Source organism: Bombyx mori, chromosome 23, assembly GCF_030269925.1.
Source record: "Bombyx mori chromosome 23, ASM3026992v2".
Lineage (NCBI taxonomy): Eukaryota > Metazoa > Arthropoda > Insecta > Lepidoptera > Bombycidae > Bombyx > Bombyx mori.
In genome coordinates, this window is record NC_085129.1 from 8,869,022 (window position 1) to 8,891,287 (window position 22,266).

A 22,266-nucleotide genomic window follows, 5' to 3' on the forward strand; every position below is an offset into this window, starting at 1 on the left:
GGTGGGTGGCGCATCTACGTTGTAGATGTCTATGGGCTCCAGTAACCACTTAACACCAGGTGGGCTGTGAGCTCGTCCATTCATCTAAGCAATAAAAAAAAAAAAAAAAAAACGAATTTAATTTTATTACCAGTTTTATTGTTTTGACACTTTGTTATTACTTTTTCATGGAAACTGTTTGTGAACACATGTCAAATATAAAAAAATGTGTGATGTCGTGGAGCACCGGATAGGAACGAAGTTTCTTATTATAAAAATATTAATTTTAAGTTCTATTCGAGGTATAAAGAAAATAATTATTCGGGAATACATTTTTTATTAAGATTTTTTTATTGATAAAAAAAAAGATATTCCAAAGCAAATTAATATACACTAAAAACAATAATCATCGAAATCGGTTGGCGTGATATTGAGTTATTGAGTTATTTATCTATTTGTCGCGCACGTACTTAATGCAAATTTAAGGCTTATAATATGGTTTTCTCATGAATACCATTATCAGAACTGGACTAAATTGAAATGAGACCACACGGAAAGCGTCAGCTTTCTAATAAAAAAAATGTGTGCGTGTACTAGTGTACACACGTAAGAAGTGAAACTTGTTTATGGCCTTATTTTTCGAAAAATGATCTACATGCAACTTTCTAGAAATTGGTTAAATAAAGTTAAATTAGATAAAGTTTAAACAAAAGGATTTTATTATCATAGACATGAATACAAAAAAGTTAAATTAGATAAAGTTTAAACAAAAGGATTTTATTATCATAGACATGAATACAAAACAGATGGCGCGTAACGGAAAAAAGTGACGCGTAACCGAAAAATGTGACGGTAAATTTTTTTCCAACGCCGATAAGGAAGTTTCACTTCAAAAAGAATCATCAAAATCGATTCACCTATATAGTCAAAAGTCATGTGTTAACAAACATAGGATCTTACGTTACGAACTTCGTTCCAAAATTTGGTACCTGCCAGTGAGTTTCGGTCCCGGCAATATTCAGATCACTCGAGACGAGTAAACCGGGCGACTTATCCTTTAATCTAGAACCACATCTTTAGAACGAAAGATTTAAATTCTAGATGAAATGTTCAATTCGATTTTGAGGTTATTAGTACTTGATGAAAATGAATTGTCGTCATGTATAAAATTAGATACTATATTTTATGTTTATTGATACTCTTCAAGTCAAATAACGTATATGAGTTATTTACGTTATAATTATACCTATTGCATTTGAACAGCGTCAACACGAATATTCGCCCACAACTCTCTCCGGGTGGAATTCCAGTGTCATGCCAATAAGGCGTGTCCGACTGAATATTATTCCAGTACTTAAATCGAGCGACAATTTCACAGCATGTATTATTAAACTGTCTTTAGCAGATCATATTTACAAAACACCTTTTTGTTGATTCAAACAAAGGGCAATGTAACAGTTTCATTATTTACCTATTTAAAATTTAACAAAATATGTAATATGACTCGCAAAAATGAAAACATCTTAACGTTATCGTTATATATCGTTATATATTTTTTTTACACGTTCATTAGCAAGTAAAATTATCTGGTTTTATGTTTTATTAAGAATGTCAACATTAATGAAACCACCGCCGGTATAGATAGAGTATTTGAAATACAAAGCATTGCGTAAATTGAGAATCTAATTAGTTGAAACTAAAATAGAAAACCCACTTCTGTTTCCTTATTAAATGTTCCACTAATTATCACATTCCCGATATCGGAAGATTCCATTTCTACACTAAACATGACGTGATTACTGGTTAGAAATATTCGAGCGCAGTCGATACAAATGATGAATTATAATCAAGGTCGTATGCCATAACTCACTCGTTAGGCGCCGCTGTGTATCTGTCGCCTTTGTGGTAAGCTGATCCATTCCCGTTTACATAATCTTCGAAATGCACACTGGTCCCGTTTTCCATCTTATGATCCTTCATGTCATCACATTAACAAAACAAATTTAATGGCCACTACCTGCTGCCAATGCTAAATACTTTGATGACACACTCTTAAAATTTTCGGTTAATCTAGGCGCACAGCAATCTAAGTAGGCAAACAATTTAAAGACAAAATATCTTGAAAAATTCCATCTTGGTTTGACTGATTATTGACAGTAACAAGGCCACGACCGGTTTTGTTCTCGAAATTTTTCGCTTTGTATAGTTAACGGTTACCGCAAGGAATACCGTCCGGTACCCAATTTAGTTTTATGTAGGCGTTTTGAGATTTTGACTATAAATATTGTAGAACATAATAATATCGAGGAGTGACATATACATAATATACATACATTTTTGTAATTAAAGATGCGTTTTATTTGGTATTAGCAGCATCGTACTTTTAATTGAACTTCAATTAAGTTTACTCCATTCAAATAGCTGAAGAAGTTTTTTTTGTTATGATATTTATTCCAGATTTTGAACTTTATATGGCTCTCCTGTAAAGTTGCAAAAATGTCGCTAAGCCTAATACTCTTTTACTCCTCGATATATGTATTATGTAATCGGGCTAGAAGACTTTGGAGTGGCCTTTGAAAGAAAAATATCTTTAATTAAATCTGCACGAAAAAAACTAATAGGTATTAGCTGACGCTGAGCCAAAATATAGTTTATAAACCGATAATTTTTTTTGTTATTGACACCGAATTTCGTGTTTATTATTAAAACAGTCAATAGTTATAGTATATTTAACGTAAATATGAATAGAATTAGTTTTCATTAAAAAATCTAGCCCTCGTGTTAATAACATTAACTACAATTGCAATAAACAAAAGACATTTGAATATTAAGGAATGTGGTGAACAGTATGTAAATATATTAACAAAAAGTATTAAGGACGTTCTATTGGCACGGCATAATACGAATCAGCACGGATGGGAGAGGATATCTGTTACGTTGTGGTATCCATGAGGTCCGGTAATCATATGATAACAAGTAGACCATTAGCTCTCAACCACAAAAATAAAAAGTTACTCAAAACAGCCAACCTTTAATTTAAGACATTTGATATGCATTAAAAAGGTGAGGGTTCAATTTTTAATTATCACATGGAACTTAGAAACAGGAGCATGAGTCATCAACAAACGACCTCAATTTGCCCAATGGCCTACAAAATATGCATAGACAAAGAAAGAATTAGGGACATTTTTATATTATTACAAATGCAAAATTAAGAAAAATACTATATTTTGGATTGGCCAATAATATAGAGTGTAGAGAAATTAGACATAAATACATTAACAACAATAAATGAAAGGGGGTGCAGCGAGACGCATGGGGAAGTCTGTGCCAGGAGACTGACCAATCGATATAATATGCCGGCAGTTACATATCGATGCATACACAATACGCAACATACTGGTGTATGTTTTGTACACAGATTATTTAAAACCTGTGTTCGAATAATAACAAAGAATAAACGAACAATGTTGTAGTTGAGTCATTCTCACGGGTGTCAAACTCGCAACATAAACAATGATTACATTGAACGCAACGGATGTATTAATTTTGTTTATGGAATTTATGAACTGATGAAATTTAAGTAAATAACATGCAACAAACATAAAGTAGGTCAGTAGAAGTTATAAAATTTTGTAAAATCTTGCACGAACAATTCCCGTTCTCTTGTTTCAAATGAAAAAAAAAGTGCAAATCATATCGACGTACGACGAAACAAAAAGGTGTCTAGCCTTGTTACTGTTAAGGATATCCTAATTCAAATAACACATACGAGTGGGCGATTACAATGAATTAAGTGATTAGTTGGGATCCCGATCACAAATACACAAAACACTTTCAATTCGATGTCCTTGAATAGATAAATCCAGTAAATATTTATTTTCTCACGTCACAGAATACGCTGTATAAAACACAACAATTAGCATATGGTGAGACACGATAAAATACGACGAGAGTGACGCGTATACTGCCGTCAGACTGTGCCGTTGCGGTGTGTCGTCTACCTAACCCACACCCGCAGAGCACAATCACTTCCCCCAGCCACGGCTGCTCTCAACAGCTGATACACATTTTACGTACAATACGTACGTACATGTTTTTGATAATCAAAAACAATCAAGATTGAATTTTGCGTTCAATTCCCATAAATTTCGCAATTAATGTTTAGATATTCATAAATAAACTATAACAGAGTGTACATTATATTAATTATTGTTATCAAGCTATAAAATACAACGACTCCAGCAGATAAGATATTTAATTACTAAAAAGCAAGCAATTTAGTAACCATTCAGAATATTTCACGTATTAATATGAGTCCGCACGGATTGGTTTCACTGTACTGATATATAGTTGCGATCTTGTTTGATAGCCTTTCCATCAGCAATTGAGAATGCAATTTCGTGTCTCAAGTTGAGTGATAGATGTGACGTTGAGGTTTAAATGATAAGCGGTATGCTTGTTTGTTCATAAATGGAATAAAAATATGTGACCCTGGCTTTTTTTCCCTTTAACAGGGATTAAACTAGAATCTTAAATAATCTCATAAGCGCCACTTATAAAGGAATTGTTATTATTCCGCTAGAATATATAGTGTAAGACTACTTTGAATTTTTTTATCTAAGGAATATAGCCAATTTTCAAAATTGTTAGTGTACTGATTAAAATATCAAATTGCTTGCACTTTATTGGATGATTTATTTATTTAATATCAAATATAAATTCTGTATTAATAAAAATGTTTGCAATTTGAATACTCAATAAAAACAAAGAAAAAAAATTGAAAAAAATTCAAATTGTTTAACGAATCTTTCAATGGGAGTTTGTCTATTTAAATTTGCCGAACTTAACGGATCTCAGATCTCAACCTTTTAAATAAACCATGTTCCTAATTCTCAAAACTGGTGATATGATCCGGACGTGATAAATTACCCGTCATATTTTCCCGAATCTATCTAGCTACCATAAAATAAAAATTATCTTTCCTTGTAACAACAATAAGCTTTACGTACGTACACGTGTCACTGGTATCGATTGATGTCTATTATGAGTTTCGTGTTATCCGGTAAGACCTGACAAGGTATACATTTTGTTACTGACTAAAATAGGCTAACAAAGGGGAATGCCCACTCTCCATAGTGTGCTAGGCCCAAGGTGGACATCAAATATTACTATAAAAATGGATTGATTCAAATTCTTAAATGTATTACATATCTAAAAAATTTATTGGAATTGACGCCACTACTATAAAAAATATAATAAAAATAAAAACTCGTTTTGAGGTTAATTTTCTATATAAATACTTCAAGAACTTTTCTTTTTTTAATGTTTAAGATGTTCCTAATGTATTTTTATCCAATTGTAGTCATTAGGGTATAAAAAACACACATACTTCTTTAAATATCTATATTTTCTTCATCTTCATACACAGTTAGTAAATCATCTAAAAATAGCACAGGAGAGCATATACACGGTCTTAAATCTCGGTCAGGTTAAAACCACAATTCACACAATGTTTTTCAGTCGTGGTATGAAAGGTTATTGATAAAAGCAAAATAAATCGAAGAAAAATCAAAACACATCCATTTTGAACGCAAGCACAAGCAGCAAGCGAAGGGTCAGTCAGTCAGATTAAAATCAGTGTTGTCAGTATAAAGAAAAATAATTACATGAAATTCATATATCGATAATTTTTTTAAATAACCGATAATTGATTTATTTCTTAATCTTTTTTTACGAGTACACATTATTTTTTATGTTTTTGTTTTAGTTGTACATATTTAAATAACAATACTAGTTAAGTTTTTTTTATTGCTTAGATGGGTGGACGAGCTCACAGTCGCCCTGGTGTTAAGTGGTTACTGGAGCCCACAGACATCTACAACGTAAATGAGCCACCCACCTTGAGATATAAGTTCTAACGTCTCAAGTATAGTTACAAGTTAAAGCCCAATGGGTATGTCCTTGATGTTATTTTATGTGCTTATAATCCATTTATATGTTTTATTTATATACTTAAAATGTTTACTTAATACGTAAAAAGTTTTAATGCTGGCAATATTTTTCCCGCAAACATCAAAAACCTTGTTTTTTCAATGGATTACTTTTTTTTAAACTACTTATTGTAAACTGTAGTGGCGGTTATTTGGAAGAAAGTAAATGCATATTTATTTATGACAAAATTAATGCACTAAGTATTTTTTCTCTAATCTATTGTCCGCTTTGGGCCTGAAATGGGCCGTCCCCTTTACGGCTCACTTATAAGACGTGTCTGAAATTCCTGGACCACAAGGTGAACGCCGATGCTCATCATGCGAAATTAGAATAACTTTACACATTGCGACAAAAGCAGTCCTATGATTCTGGGCACGAGTGCTTCGTGGAAATAGACATGATGGTCATTCATATCCATTACTAGTCACTAGTCACTTATTCACATCCACGTATTTTCTTAAGCCCCACGTTGTAACACTACATTTTCTGAACAACACAAACATAATACATTTTAACTCTTCCTTAAAGTCAGTCATTCGCACATTTGGCATCGTGAGGATTGCTTTTCAAAATAAAAATGACGCTAATTATGTATTAATTCTTATTTAAAAAAACATACGAAGTTTTCGCTGAGTAACATTAAAATTCATAGGTTTATTATTACGTACATACATCTTTTTACATAAATAATAGAAAACCATTTTTTGGTTGGAAGATTTGGGCCGTACGGTGACATAGAGACGCCCAGAGGCGGGAGGCGTGTTCCGGTTCTTATAACAGCATACTGGTAGTAGGGCATAGTGTAAGTTCACACTGGCAGGCATCACCATCCCGCCAATTTCTTCCGCGAAGAGGTTATATGTCAATATGTGTCAATGTGTCAATATGAAGGGTCCGACCGTCGTTCTACAATGCAATGGACACTTCCATGTCTAAAGATGGGTGGCGGCATTCATGTTTGATGGGTATGGATTTGGTAACAAATTTACAACAGATGGGCCGTGAGCTTATTAAAATAACTTTAAACAATAAAAAATATACATTCGCTGCATTGGATAAGGAATTCGAAATTTTTAAAACGGAACCGATCGAACCGTTCTTGACGGTATCCAACAACACTAAAATTGTATATAATTAAGGGGGAAAATTTACGATTATTCGTAGGGAGAAATAAATTGGAGGCATTCACTTCGACGACCCTAATAAAGACAAAATTACTTGAAAATTATTAGTATTAGTTTCCTATTTCATTGCAATACAACATGACAATTTTTACATGTTTTGGGAGCGAAAAAAAGGAATGCTGTAATAATTTATATTTTGTTAAAGATGATAATGGTAATTATTCTTACCACAAAGAGCCATTCATTATAATAATCTACGTAAAGAGTGTCTTACAATTGTACATCAAACCGAAAACTTTAAATAGACAATCAATTCGACGAAATAAAAATGTCCCCAAGTAAATAGTTTCGGATTATGGAGTACTTGATAATACCGAACAAACTATTCTTCTGCCAGCCCTGGAATTGTGTTTTACGTAAGATATCTTAATAATCTACAAATAAATACTTATTTTTTATTCGTAGTTAATAATATGATTCGTACTAAAAAATAAGGCTAGCCACATATCAAAAGATGCGTTTTTTTTACTTTTATTTTGATTACTTAAAAGGATGGATAAACTCCCGGCCCGTCTGGTTTTAAATGGTTACAGTTAAGTAGCATGTTCTACTCCTCAATTTGTGAACCGCTTTACTATTTTTTATTATCTATTGACGAGTTCTAGTATTTAATAAATATACAGATTGTCAGTTTTCAAATAAAAAAGCCAAAGCGTTGTCTTCCCTTTTCTATAAGTTTACATCTAATAACTTTATGTTTCGTATCAATATGAATATATTAGAAGCGGTGTTTTTTTTCGTCTTAACAAGAGAAAAAAAATATTAACAAAACAAAAGAGAAAAAGCTTTAAACAAAAATTATCCAAACCTTAAAATGTTAATATTGTGGTAAAATTTCGATCATTTGGTGCACATTGGCACATGACAACAAATTCATAGACACTATTTTATCTGCTACAGGGTATCTTATCGCAATTTATTCGGTTAGACTAAATTGTAATCAATACAATTCGTTTATTGGTGTGAGTTAAATTAGTGTATTGAAACACTATTCGAATCAATCTATATATTTTGGACAACCTAATCATTTACTGACGCGGCGCTACCCAAGTGCTGACATTCTTGAATCACATCAGCATGGAGACAACACTTTCTTTTTTAGCCTTGAGCGGCTACTTCAGCTTTACCCTAGCGTGTAGGTGAGCTCTCGGGACTCAAACCGGAAGCGTTGAAAACAATGGCACTAGCATGCGAAGGGGTTCGCAGAATCTACCACTGGATCGGAAACACGACCCACTGAGAAAATCCGGCGAGAAGCTCAGTGGGCTGTGTCTATCTATGGGTTAATTTACTCGTCGAGCTCTTCCTCGCAAGCGACGGGTTCGGCGATGAAAACACTTGCACCAAAAACACTAATGTATGAAAAAAAGCGCTCTATTGCATTGTATTTTAGAAGTCCTGATACTGGGATTTCTGCTAAGCATGTCTTGACTATTTCTGCCGCGAAAAACTATACGTTTAGACTACAAAGTGTTCGAACTAATGCCTCAAGGCAGTCATGTTGTCTTTTCAATCTTTGGTAACCGATCGACACTCAGTGAAAAATTATTATAACTCAATCATTATTACGCATCGAGGTAAAGTGTCCACCCACATGTATTGGTCATATAGTCTTCTTATATTATATTAGTAATAGGACAGCAAAGAAAATGGAAGTTACTTTTTACAACGTTTTAATTTTAGATCGCACATACTATTTACAACTATGAAATTTATTTACATACATACTGTAACGATATTTTTATCATGAACTAGCTGACCCGGCAGACTTCGTAGTGCCTCAATCGATAAATAAAAGACCTAAGCTTTTGTATAATATAAAGTTAAAACAAACAAAAGGAATCTGTCCGACGAGGGGCATATCAAAGGGAAAACAAAATTGTTATTTTTATTTAATTCCGAGCATTTTCATATTTATTTAGCTTTTAAGCCATCTCTGGACTTCCACAAATAATTCAAGACCAAAAATAGCCAAATCGGTACAGCCGTTCTCGAGTTTTAGCGAGACTGACGAACAGCAATTAATTTTTATATATATGTCGTGGATAACGACTTTTAGTTGTCGTGGATAACGACTTTTAGTAATATTAAGACGGTGGTTTTGATTATTATTTTAAATGATGAGATGTTGTTTTGATAAATATCACAAAATGAAGGGTAGACTACGTAACGCCACAGTATAAAATGGCGGTACGTGGACAGAGTCGTGGCATTCCGTGTCAGACAGTCATTCCGTCCGTTTAAGCAGTGAGTCTCTGACAGTCAGTCAGTCAGTCAGTCAGTCGGTCTGTCGGTATGTGCAACGAAACTGTCGGTTTATCCTGTCATTGTGAAAGTTGTGTGTGTTGAGTTTCAATAATTATTATTGAAAAGTTTTATTGACTTTTTATAAACTGTGTTCAACCAAATAAGAGTGATAACGGAAACTACCGCTCAGCCATCCCCGTCACGCCCTGACATCAGAAGTGGGATCAGGACTCTACTCTCACTGGCGTAACGTGTTTGAACATGTTCGAAGTACAGCAAAAAAAACATGATGCAGATCAGAATACTAGTAATGGTACGCCACAAGAGCGTGAATGCAGCATACGTAAGTCTTGTAATAACGTCTCTGTTACCTTGATGGAAGATCTGAGCCACGAAGAAATCATCACATCTTACGTTCTGGCTCATGTTGCCCAGTTTGACTATCGACTTCATCACATGGCATTTACTAGCGGAAATACAACACGTAACAAGCTATTGCAAGAAATTAAGGCAAGTGCAAATCTCAAGTGAAACTTCGATCGCAATAATGGATCTGTCATGACGAGTGGGTAGTTCCGACAAGAATTATTTTAAGCCGCTGAGTTCTACTAGAGTTACATGGCACTAGTGCAGTAAACCAGGACATGAGACTGTGAATTGTCGCTGAAATTTTAGAATCTACTAGATTCAATACCAATAACATTACACGTTCGATGACTTCGGGCTCCAGCAAGCAAGCAAACAAGAAAGCAAGCAAGTTTCCGTGGGGAAGAAAAATTGACACATCTGAAGTCGTCGTGACCTGTAAGATAAGACGTCCGGTGCGTTCATGTCTGGCGATGCGGCGGTGTTCGGGTTCCGCTGGCGGATGCAGGTTTTTCCGGTGAAGTGCGTGCTTGACAAGTGTTCGCGGTTGGCTTCCTCAGTGTGGGAGTAACATCGTGTAGGAGAGGTGGAACCCGTAAAATTGTAATTTGCGTGGTGGCTGGTAAGATTTGTTGCGGTAAGAAGTTTGCATGGTGGTAAAATGTCTTGTGAGTCTGCACAGGTAGCCGGAGGTGAGACTTCCGCGGTCGCGGCCCACCCAGTCTGCGAGAACCGGGCAGATCGCCTCGACGGTACGGAGGCCGGCCGACGGGTACGCCAAACGACGAGACCACGCCTCCAGCACGGACTGCCGAGATTGGAGCCCCCGCGCTCCGGCTGCACTTGCGCTAGGGCACGCCGCCTTGTAGGAGACTGTGAGGTATCCTTGAATAACTCTGACTGCGATCGCGCGCGGCCGGCGTCGCAGCGCGGCGACGTTCTCGTGGGTAAGGACGTGGCACCAGACGGGTGCTCCGTATAGTGCCATCGACCGCACGGGTACCATCACCCTGCCTATTTCTGCCGTGAAGCAGTGGTGTATTTCGGTTTGAAGGGTGGGGCAGCGGTTGTAACTATACTGAGACCTTACAAGTTCTATCTCAAGGTGTGGTGCGTTTACGCTGTGGATGTCTATGGGTTCCAGTAACCACTTAACACAAGGTGGGCTGTGAGCTCGTCCACACATTAAAACGAAAAGCGTAATCAAACGAAATTAGATCCGAAGTTTAAAGGGCCGTTTAAAGTAGTTGAAGTATTGGATGGTGACCGTTACACATTGAAAGCTTTAAATTAAAAACTTACTTACAAATACCCACACGATAGGCTAAGAAAAATGCCAGCAGGTCACATACCAGTCGAGGTTGATGTAAATGATGATGATGAAGAGCAAGCTTAAATTGTGGTGAAAACTCGAGTAAGGATAGTCTATCGGCCGTATTGTGTTCGACCGTACCAGTAGCTATTACGTAGTCGTAGCCCGGTAGAAATCGGTGTCTCTTGAGGCAACTCAAGTAGTCCGTGGGTGCGCGGTGCGCGTTTGGCTCTGGCGGAGGTCGGGGTCTGTAAAGACCATCGTGTGTAGTCAGCGGGTGATGCACACGGGCGATCCACGCTGTGGATGCGCATCATGAGGGCAATTGCGATTGCTGGTCGGCTGGAGAGCCGTGGCGTTAGATATTTTTACTCGGAAGTTTTCTTTGATCTGAGTTCCTGTAAGCTATGCCTGATTTGTACAGAGTAAATTTGAAGTTTGATGAACGACTGTGGTACGTGCTCTGGCTGCTGAATAGTGAACTTTGTATACCCTATTGTTTGATTTGGTTAAAATGATATTAAAACAGTTTAATGACTTTAAATTTTCCGATAAGTCGTAAAGTGTAGTCAGGAGTGATCGAGCGGAACAAGTGTTCTCGTGGATGTTTTTGATTGTAGGTTAACCATCACACGAGGACGTGTACAATCAGGAAGGCCGTGTCGCAATCGACACGTGATTGCTGCAGCCAATACGAGATATGGGACGCAAACGCCGTCTGTCGGCGCTCGATGGGTCAACTATTCACCGGCCGAGCGGAGCGACGTGCCGGTAGCTGCGTAACATCGGGCAATTTTGGTAAATAAGAACAATCTGGTGAGTCGTATTATTTTTATTTGGATTCGGGTGCCGAATGCTCTCTTGTCAAGAAATCTATTAGTAGTAGCTTCATAACTCATCAATTTTATACGATGGTTCTCATAAAAGGTTTCTGTTGTTTTGACTCAAAACTGTACGGAACAAATCCTATGCGATGGTTTATTGCTTACCTATTGTATGTCATGTACTACCTGATAGTTGTTTTAATCGGTTCAGTGAGATTGAGCATTCAGCGAAATAGAACACTTAAATCTAGTGTCCTTATTCGAAGCCCAGACTTGCGTTATTGATGACCAAGCTCGCGGTGAGCTCATGGAATTGTTCTTGACAAGAAGTGCTAGAAGCCGTACATCTATTTTAAATTGTTCTACCATAAGAATAACAAAAGTGAGCCCCTTCGAATTCTTAATAGTTCGCGTGCCATATCCCTAAAGGTTTTTACTTAAAATGATACTGAAAGTAAGAGATTAACTTTGACGAGACCAGAAACTTTGGTAATAGAACCTATGATTACATAAGGTTGCCTCTAAGTAGTGCTACTGACGAGACTGATCAGTGAGGTGAGAGCATCTCCATCGATTGGTACAGCGGAGACCTGGGTCTCAATGGAGACTATTGTTGTGTTGGTCTAGTAATGACTTTGACTCTATATTGTGAAATGATGTGTATTGGTTTTATCATTTGTTTTAATGATAATGTGGGTGGCAATGTCACTAGCTGCGCCGGCAGCCAGGCCAGGAGCGTTCTATACGATTTTGTTGAAACTAGTGATGTAGAAGATGTAGGATCAAATGACCACGATACAACTGACTGATTAAAGTAAGGATTTTGTTGTCCTATTTTGTGTGATTAGTAAAGAACAGTATTCGGTGTCATTTATGACTGGTAATTGAACACATCGCTCGATTTAGGTGATGTGTTCGTTTTATTGCCGGATGGAGGCATTGTGATGTGTTTTATGGTTGAAGTGGGTACTGGATGGAAGTTCCACTTGCGTGCCGTATGGAGGCATTAGTGTTTTGTGTTGAAGTTGGGTACCGGATGGAGGTCCCACTTATTTGCCGGATGGAGGCAATAAGTAGTCAAGAGCTACTTGATGGAGGTGGCACTTGAATTGGTTTATCGTCACTCGATATAGGTGGCATGAGTTACTCTCACTAGATGGAAGTAATTGTAACGATAGTTTGTGGTTGATACAGAATACTGATGAAATACTGCTCAGATTGAGTTGTTTTGTAATAACTCGGGTTTCTAATGCTTATTGAGCATTAATGAAATTTTTCAGTTGTATAGTGTATCACTAATAATTGGGTAATTAAGTTATCTACTCACACAGGTTAACATGGTCTGTTAAAGATCTTGTTGAGAGCTAACGTTATGGTTTGTAATGAAAGGAATCCCAATCCTCAATCGTGAATGTATCAGGATTGGCCGAGACGAAACCTGTTTGATATTGCAAAAGGTTGTTTTTCTTGCAGGAGCGTCACACAGGGACGTGTGACATGTCAGAATGGCCGTGTCGTGGATAACGACTTTTAGTTGTCGTGGATAACGACTTTTAGTAATATTAAGACGGTGGTTTTGATTATTATTTTAAATGATGAGATGTTGTTTTGATAAATATCACAAAATGAAGGGTAGACTACGTAACGCCACAGTATAAAATGGCGGTACGTGGACAGAGTCGTGGCATTCCGTGTCAGACAGTCATTCCGTCCGTTTAAGCAGTGAGTCTCTGACAGTCAGTCAGTCAGTCAGTCGGTCGGTCTGTCGGTATGTGCAACGAAACTGTCGGTTTATCCTGTCATTGTGAAAGTTGTGTGTGTTGAGTTTCAATAATTATTATTGAAATGTTTTATTGACTTTTTATAAACTGTGTTCAACCAAATAAGAGTGATAACGGAAACTACCGCTCAGCCATCCCCGTCACGCCCTGACATATATATAGAAGATAGAAGAAGACAGATAGATATAGGTACACATTATAATTCCAATATGCGCCCAACAACACAACAATATTAATATTTCACAAGATTCCGACAAAAATACAGCATAGAAACAGTTGATAAAATTAATACCTGTTGAAATACGCTTAAACAATGTTAACATTAGCTGATAAAAAGTTAAAAAACAATACGCACCTGTGCTCGAGCACTCTCTTATCGAACCAAGCACTATGCATCGTGGTTAGAGACTCAGCGAAACTATCCAATTCAAGTTCGCTTCGGTCTACTCTGGACAATGGTTTATCAATGCCAGCAACTGACTTGTCAGGTATCTCTAGAGTTTCATCGCCCGCGAAAAATTTAATTACGGGTCGTTTACTCTTCGAAGACGAGTTTGCGCGTGCGCGAATGTCTTGCGGACTCACCGATGGTGACAGGGGATAAGCTATCTCAAAAGCGTCAGGCATTTTCCGCGAATATTTTAAATTCAATAATCGAATACCGACTCGCTGTAAATCGAAACTGCGACTGAACTGTAGTTTATTGGCAAGTAAACAGTACGATGATAATTTGACCCCACTGGGTGATTATTGATAACCCTAGTCGTCGGCTGATGTAAAGTTCGTGTTAAAAACAACAAAATATTTACAAATACCTACGTAATCGAATCTTGTAATAAATATATTATTATGCAATGCTTTCAGTGTATTTATTTGTTAAAGATTGTTGTTTATTTTATAAGAATAGAGTTAGTGCGTGTATGACCAAAGAACACAGTGGACTGCGCAGTTGGAATGACTGATAACACCTAATATTCAAAGTGCTTAAATAAACTGCTAGTTCTTAAACTACTCAAGAAATTATCTTGTTCTTGACATATTTTGATTTATAGTAGTTATCTTAATTATGTGCTGCAATGTCAATTCTTTGCATATATTCACATATATAAACTAGTTAGTAATTGACATGAAAATCTTATCGCATACTACTTAAATTGTTTAAAAGCCTAGATCGGCTGACAATAAGCAGTCTTTAAAAATACGTTTTTTTTTATTGTATAGATATTTTTATGGAGTTCAAGCTCAATTTGTTTGTTTTAACATATGAATTCATCAATTTTAGTATAGTGAAATTTTAAGTACATAAATCTTCCAAATTTTACACTAAATTTGATCATAAATCAATAATAATAATGCTTGTTCATAGGCAGTCATAGCAAATGACATGTTAGCATTGGATTAATTTAGTTAATATGTGTTATAAGGATAGGGAAAGTAGAGAAGAACACAGAGGAGGGGAGTCTACTTCAAAACCTGTTGAAATGTGGTAGTAAAGGTTCCTGGAGGGTCATTGTAAATATTTCCAGCATTGGTAGAGATGAACTCTACCTTGATTGTGAGTCGTGTTATATTACAATAGAAATCCTTAGAATATAAAACAATTTCTCACAGAATTTTCATAGCTAAAACTTGGAAAGCACTTTCTCGACATCAACTTACATTGACAACTCAACTTTGTAAACATTTTTTTTTTCTGTGACCAAAATTAAGCTGACAAGTTTGCAGTTTACCTGGTGGTTTTAACTAACGTATTGTCAATATAGATTTAGATACTTTTCTAACATGACAATAGAATCAATGCAAAAAAAAGCAAAATGTAGATATTAGCAAAAGGGCTTACCTGTGTTCAACACGACGATAGTATTTCTTGGACATAATATTTTTATCTTGAAGAGTCAGGCACTCGTTTTCCTTACAAACATCCATTTTAAATTTAGAATTAAAAATTATGTTAAGTCTTTGATAATTGTTTATTTTCAAAAAATTTATAGTACATCTGAACATGCACTGTTTTTATTAAGTACTGTACCTGTAACAAACATGAAAATGAAGCCAGTTTTGTGATAATGTTTACGATGCTGATAATTATGACTTATCATGATTACATATTTCATAATAATATATCACTATACAATAATCTATCTATGTTTAGTTTTACAGATTCATATTTTCATTCTAGCCTCAAGAGTGCCCTGCTCATTAGTCATTAGAGTACTATTTATTGTTTTGATCTATATATTTCAAGGGAGAAAATCCCAATTTTGATTCTGATTCACCGAATGAATATACGAAATATTCATTCATATATTTGATACGTAAATTAACAATAATTTATTTATGGCATTTGGTTTAAATTCTTAAATATTCGTTTTTGAGGGGGATTTGCTACTCTCCCTGGGTCTTTACTTTTGAACCCACTTTACACTGTTTAAACATACTCTTTATTATATATATTTTTTATTTACCCACAACAAACTTTGGCTTCTTCAAGTAAATAATTACAAATTCTTTAAAATCATCAAAACTACACAAGTGAGATAGATGTCTCATTCTTGTATTAATTAATTGATAAACACAAGAAAATTCAAATAAAACTGTTGACCATTTATTAACATGATTTATAGCTGACGAAGACAAAAAAGAATCTTTTGTATGAAAGAAAGCAATAGCCTAATTTACTAAACAGTGCACATATGAAATGCAAATAAGTGTTCATTTATATGCCTAATTTTTTTTAAAATATTATTGATTCATAAAATCGCTAGTTTACTGAATAAATAATATTGTAGAGTACACGAGATTATACAAGAAGTGTTTATTTACAATTAAAAAAGCTCCTTTAAAAATATTTCAATTATGGCCAGAAACGATACTGTAGTATTAATGTTTTTAAATATACAATAAACATAATTTAATATTTTTGTCGTCGTAAATTTAAATGTGCGCTTCTATCAAAATTGTTACGAGCACCGCGCAACTAATTTTAGAAGTGGACATTTCAATGACTCATGATAACTTATATAGTAAAAATCTTATTTTTTTAGTTACGTAAATGGTTTGATTACGGATTAAGAAGAAAATTTCAAATACCCACCGCTTGCAAATATATGGAATAAAATTTTTACAATCCTCGGCTACCACCTTCCAAAGACCGAGATTTTCTTTTGAAATATTGAATTTGAATATTTCTCGCAATTATTTGACATATGTTTATTTTTCAGTTACGTTCTGTCCTGGATTCTTGTCTTTTAGGTAAATCTTCATTAATTATTACTAAATCATAAATACATTTTGTGCCAGATATCCACTTAATTTATTTGAAATTGGTTGTGATTGTATAGGTGATTATAAATGTTATTTTTCATTACAAAAGTTTTCAATTTAATTTACAATTTATACTATTCTGGAACTATATCTATAGTTACAAAAGTAGTAATAGTAGTTTTTTTTTTTTGATACCTAAGCTGATAGCCTTGAGAGGCTATATCAGCGTCGCCTTAACTAGTAGGTGAGCTCACGGGGCTCAAACCTGATGACGTTGCTAACACGAACCCTAGCAAGAGCCTTGCTTCGCAGAATCTACCACCGGATCGGAAACGCGACTCACTGAGAAGATCCGGCGAGAAACTCAGTGGGCTGTGTCTGAGAGTTAATTTACTCGTCGAGCCCTTCGTCGTAAGCGACGGGTTCGACAAGAACGATGACCGATGCTTGAGGTACCCAAAAGCACCGTTAGTGGATCGGGAGGATCCGAAATGACGTGCTTTTTTTTATTTTTTTTATTGCCTACATGTGTGGACGAGCTCACAGCCCACCTGGTGTTAAGTTGTTACTGGAGCCCATAGACATCTACAACGTAAATGCGCCACACACCTTGAGATATAGTTCTAAGGTCTGAGTATAGTCACGAAACGCATTACTGCTTCACGGCAGAAATAGGCGGGGCGGTGGTACCTACCCCTGCGGACTCACAAGAGGTCCTACCACCAGTAAACCGTGCTTGGGGCGACGTCGACTGCTTTCCATTCTTTCCGCAGGATCAGGAATGTAGTTACCGGCGGCCACGATGAGAGGGTTCTCGTGTCGTGCCGCTTTATCAAAGTGGCGCATCGACGCCGACTGCAGATACTTACTAATGGGCTCTAAGTCCAGGTCGTCATGGGGTCGACGTTCCTGACGAACCACGGAGCTCCAACGGCTATTCTGCAAAAACGGGATTGAATGACTTGGAATGATTTTAAGTTAGTGCGGGCCGCGTGAGCGAACACACTTGCATAGGTCATGACGGGGCGTATGCAAGTTTTGTAGAGTGTCACCTTATTTCTAAGGGACATTTTACTTCGCCTGCATATCATCGGGTAGAGGCGTCCTAGTATGAAGGCGGCACGGCCGCGTACCGTCTTTATGTGGGTAGTAGTAGTAATATGATACATTACTATACTAATGAACAATTAAAATTTCTTACGGAATCCAGAATAATGATTTGCAGTGAAACTAAAATGCTGTTATTTTTAAGAAAATTTCAACTTTGCGTAAAAAACTATTAAAATATTAGAAGAAATTTAAATCTTTATTGTTTAAGTTGTCTAATGCCTAGCTCTTTTTGGCAGCATCGCTAGTAGTGAGGCTACGTTAATTTTTTATTTTGTTAACTTAATGTCTTTTTAGGTCAGTTTAATAATAGTAATTAGTATCTTATTTTGAATCTGTTGAAGTATAGACGTGAGGAGGATTAAAAGAAATTTTCTGGACATAGGTTTCCGGGTTTTTTCAAAAAGGAGCTTGATCTTCTAGTAACTTCTAACCTTATCACTAAGAGAAAGCCTGGTTTTATATAACTTTTTTTAAATCCATTTCTTGTTGTTGGAGTTTGAATATAAATGTAAGGGCAGGCAACAGATTACAGATTTCGAATATTAGAATTATTTTAAATGTTTAAAAACAGATGATTGTCTTCTCGTAAGAAAATGTCAGTACTTCTCATCTAGATACGGTCAAAGCAACATGTAAGCGTTTTATAAAAATATATAGATAATAAATTTATAATGGTGTAAAAGTGTTCAAACTATCTGCAATATAATTATAATGAAGCAGTGTGTTTTTAAATAGCCCCTCATCAACCTACAGAACCCAATCCCCTCAAATTTAACCGTTCAATGCTTGTAATTTCAGATCAATTAAATTGGTTTAATTCTGTCCTGTAGCAATTTTCATTCATTAGTTTGGATTGTATGAGCTAACTTCCGTTTGTTTCAAACAACAAGCAAGGGAAGCAAAGGGAGCAATGTCAATGTCACAGACGACATCACGTGACCACAGACGTCTCGTCAACAGTTGCAGCGTGTATAATCTATGGTTGCAGCTAATGATTTTGTTTAGCTCATTAAACAATTAACCATATATAATGATAACTGTTGTGTAATGTAACAATCGTAGAAATAATAATTAAACTTAGTCCTTAATATAGATATGGCTTACACAGAAAAGGTGTCGCTTAGCGGCACCGCACTGTCATTTTTGTTATATGAATGTGTAAATTCAGGATGCAGTCAGGTACACATTTTTTAGTAATTAATTATGTTTCAATGTAGTTTTAGGTACGTAATAAATTGAATCTCAAATTTTTTATATGTTCTCAGGAAGGTTTTCTAGTTGGAGATATAACATCTCAAATAACCAATCACATATCAGACTCTCAAAGTGATAATGCAAGGCTTGATACTCAAATCGTTATTAGAACTGTATTACCGCTGCCTTCGGTGTCACTTTTCTATTTTCCAACTGGAAGAATAAAAGAAGAAGTGTTGTCTGAATTACTCTCTAATACTGCCAAAGAAATTGTTGGATGGTACAAATATAGAAAGAATACCAACATCAAACCTACATTTCGAGATAAGTTAATTGCAAAAGGTCTACAAAAATACTTTGAAAAATATCATGGGAAGAAAACATTTGTAACTTGCAATCTAACAAACAGAACATCTTCTGCTGCATCAACCCACACATTTACTTACAGATTTGGAAAAATCAATTGTTTTGATATGTATGAATATATTGAAGATGTCACAGGTAATTTAGGTGAAAAAGTAACAGGCTACAAAAGAGCACATCAACTACCAGCAAATTGTGTATTCAATAAAATTGTAAAAGAAACAAATGTTCAGAATACAAACACAACTGAAGCAATACTGAGCATACAAGAAGCAGTTGATGTTAGGTTGATGATGGAAGCAAAAATTGCAGCAAAAAATGAAAGCACAATCAGGGAACTTCAGGCAGAAATAAAACAAATGACTTCTATTTTGACCGACAAACAGTCAGTAGAATTGTATGCTTCATATAGTAAAATGATTGAAGAAGAGACTCAGAGACAGAAAGCTGATATGGTTAAAGCTTGTGCGGAAGCCTTGAAAGCACCACAAAAACTAGATATGATGACCATCAACAATCTCAAAAATATGGCATCGACTAGCGGTCAATCGGCACAAGGAGAAAGTACAGCAGGTGTGGATGATGTTCCCAGTGATCGAAACCCAAGTCCATGCTTAATAACTACAAGTCCAACAAAGCAAATACTCAATTATGCAGCAGCTCTAAAAAATAGAAGTGACATGCCATCAACAAGTGTAAGTATAGTATGACCATCCCAAAAATTTCCAATAGATTTTAAAATATTATGTGTGTATAACATTAGCTCACAAATTTCTTCTCTGTCTCCCGACAAATCGTAAAAGTATGCCTACCCACTGTAGTTAGTATGTAGTTACTTACTGTAATACTTAGCAGTTGCTTGAATTACTTGACTGAAAATGATTATGATAATCTAAATATAATACAAAAAATAATAAAATTATTTATTTATTCTTCCAGAAAGACACTACAATGAGTGAAGACTTAATTACATTTGATGTGGAAGACAGAAGATATATAAAAAAGACTATTGTTTTAAACAATGATGTGAAGTGTTTTGGTGATAGTTCACCAGAGTACTAAAGTGCCTTCTTAAAATCCTTTACACTAAACCTTTACAATAAACAATTGTTCAGTTACCACAATTACTTCAATAGGTTACTATAATTTACTTAACTATATTAATAACACATGTATACTTTTAAAACTTTAATCTCAATAATGTGTCTTCAGAATACAATGCAACATTAACTTGAATATATGTTTTCAACCAACATATCTTATGGTATCTATAAAAATATTGTAATAATTTTGATAGTGAAAATGATTATTGTAAATGCTACTTGACATGGGAATAATTGATTTTATACGGAAGTAAGCTATTGTTTATTGTACTGTATTTTTAGCAGAAAGAAGAGTTTAAGATAAATGTAAATATAAATAAACTCTAAATTTTTGGAAAATAAATGATACATTTTGTAAGAATATAACCCAGACTAACAAATTTGTTTTCATTTTCTCTTGCATATAAGAGAAAAAAAATACTCTTGATTTTTCTCTTGGAATTTTTTCAAGTTTTTATTTTTATTCAAGCACAAACTCAATTATTTCTTTATTTTTGAGTCTCAATTATTTCTTTATTTTTAAGTGAACTTATGAATATTTATGTAAAAGTTGTAAAATGTCTATATGAATAAATTGAATTAATAATCCTCCACTCCATTGGAATGTGGTACAATACATATGTGGAAAGTCCATAATATCAACTTTATTTAGTGTCTGTCTGTTTGATTTAATTTTTTGATATTTCAGCTTTTGTACTCTTAAAAACCTATTATTATAAACCACAAGTTACCAACTCATTACCTCATTGTTGTGCATTTGATAAATGAATAAACTGCAATATAGTACAATAGCTATAATTACTAGTAAAAGGAGGCCCACTCTGTCAAAACATTCTTCGAGAGACAAAAAGATTATGCAAAGATTAAAGCATTAACATTCACACCCTACCTCGTAAGTGGTACCGCAGACAGTAGATGTCCCAAGGTCGTAGTCTCAAATAACCTTTTTAAAATGGTTGGCAGACTTCAACACCTACTTTTGGCTGTTTCGCAGCAGAAATAAACTTGATGGTGAATGATTTTCCTACTTGTTTATCTTGATGATATTGCTTTTTGTACTTATTAATTTCAAATGTACATACATTTTTACGTACCTCATATTTCTAACACAGAGTATACTATCACAATATCCAGAATAGTATTTACTATGGTACAGCTTGTAAGGTACAAATGAGGCTATTTATTTTATAACCGATTTCAAAAAAAAGAGGCTTTATGATCGAGTTTATGAAATTTAAGGATTTAAAAAAAAAACATATTTCTAAAACAATATTTTTGTTTGCCTCCCTCTGATATACTCACGAGGTAGTTTCATTGTTAAGTTTAATTGTTGTGTTGAAGTCTGTATTAATTATTTTTTAATATAATTATGTTGGATAATATTTTAATGTTCATTTAATAAGCATAAAAAAGCATTTTCTTCATTGTTTTTTTTTTTAATTTTTATAAACAGATTTTGGTATGTTTTTGTAAATAATATTTTTTAATAAATTTGCTATCTACTTTGATTTGTTATTTTCATTTGGATACTAAGAATCTTTGAAT

General features: G+C 34.9%; 2 protein-coding genes across 7 annotated transcripts in view; one reads left to right on the forward strand and one right to left on the reverse strand.

Annotated features, from left to right (window-relative positions):
- The window catches only part of LOC101744387 (cytosolic purine 5'-nucleotidase), a 40,935-nt gene extending 23,639 nt beyond the window's left edge, over positions 1 to 17,296 (reverse strand). The window contains exons 1-2 of one of the 6 annotated variants that reach the window (XM_004932588.5): positions 16,782 to 17,296; positions 15,528 to 15,716 (exon numbers count right to left, since the gene is read on the reverse strand). In XM_004932588.5, the coding sequence (XP_004932645.1) occupies positions 15,528 to 15,691 (164 nt within the window). In that variant the 5' untranslated portion in view covers positions 15,692 to 15,716; positions 16,782 to 17,296. Of the gene's footprint in view, positions 1 to 1,849; positions 2,066 to 3,710; positions 4,083 to 14,042; positions 14,881 to 15,527; positions 15,717 to 16,781 lie in introns of those variants that run through there. The other 5 variants (XM_004932591.5, XM_004932590.5, XM_004932589.5 and 2 more) reach the window with 5 other exon arrangements.
- A 1,600-nt stretch (positions 17,297 to 18,896) lies between these two features.
- On the forward strand, positions 18,897 to 22,229 carry LOC101744911 (BRISC complex subunit FAM175B). Its single transcript, XM_004932592.5, has 3 exons — positions 18,897 to 19,240; positions 19,327 to 20,313; positions 20,558 to 22,229. Exons 1-3 carry the CDS (start codon positions 19,157 to 19,159, stop codon positions 20,678 to 20,680), a joined length of 1,194 nt encoding a protein of 397 aa, XP_004932649.1. The 5' UTR covers positions 18,897 to 19,156; the 3' UTR covers positions 20,681 to 22,229.
- The last annotated feature ends 37 nt before the right edge of the window (positions 22,230 to 22,266 follow it).

Excerpts from the sequence above, each read along its gene's own strand:
- LOC101744911 (XM_004932592.5), top strand. The coding sequence starts at position 19,157 with ATGGCTTACACAGAAAAGGTGTCGCTTAGCGGCACCGCACTGTCATTT. Across the intron at positions 19,241-19,326 it reads TAAATTCAGGATGCAGTCAG|GAAGGTTTTCTAGTTGGAGA; the intron begins GTACACATTTTT and ends ATATGTTCTCAG. Across the intron at positions 20,314-20,557 it reads GTGACATGCCATCAACAAGT|AAAGACACTACAATGAGTGA; the intron begins GTAAGTATAGTA and ends TTATTCTTCCAG.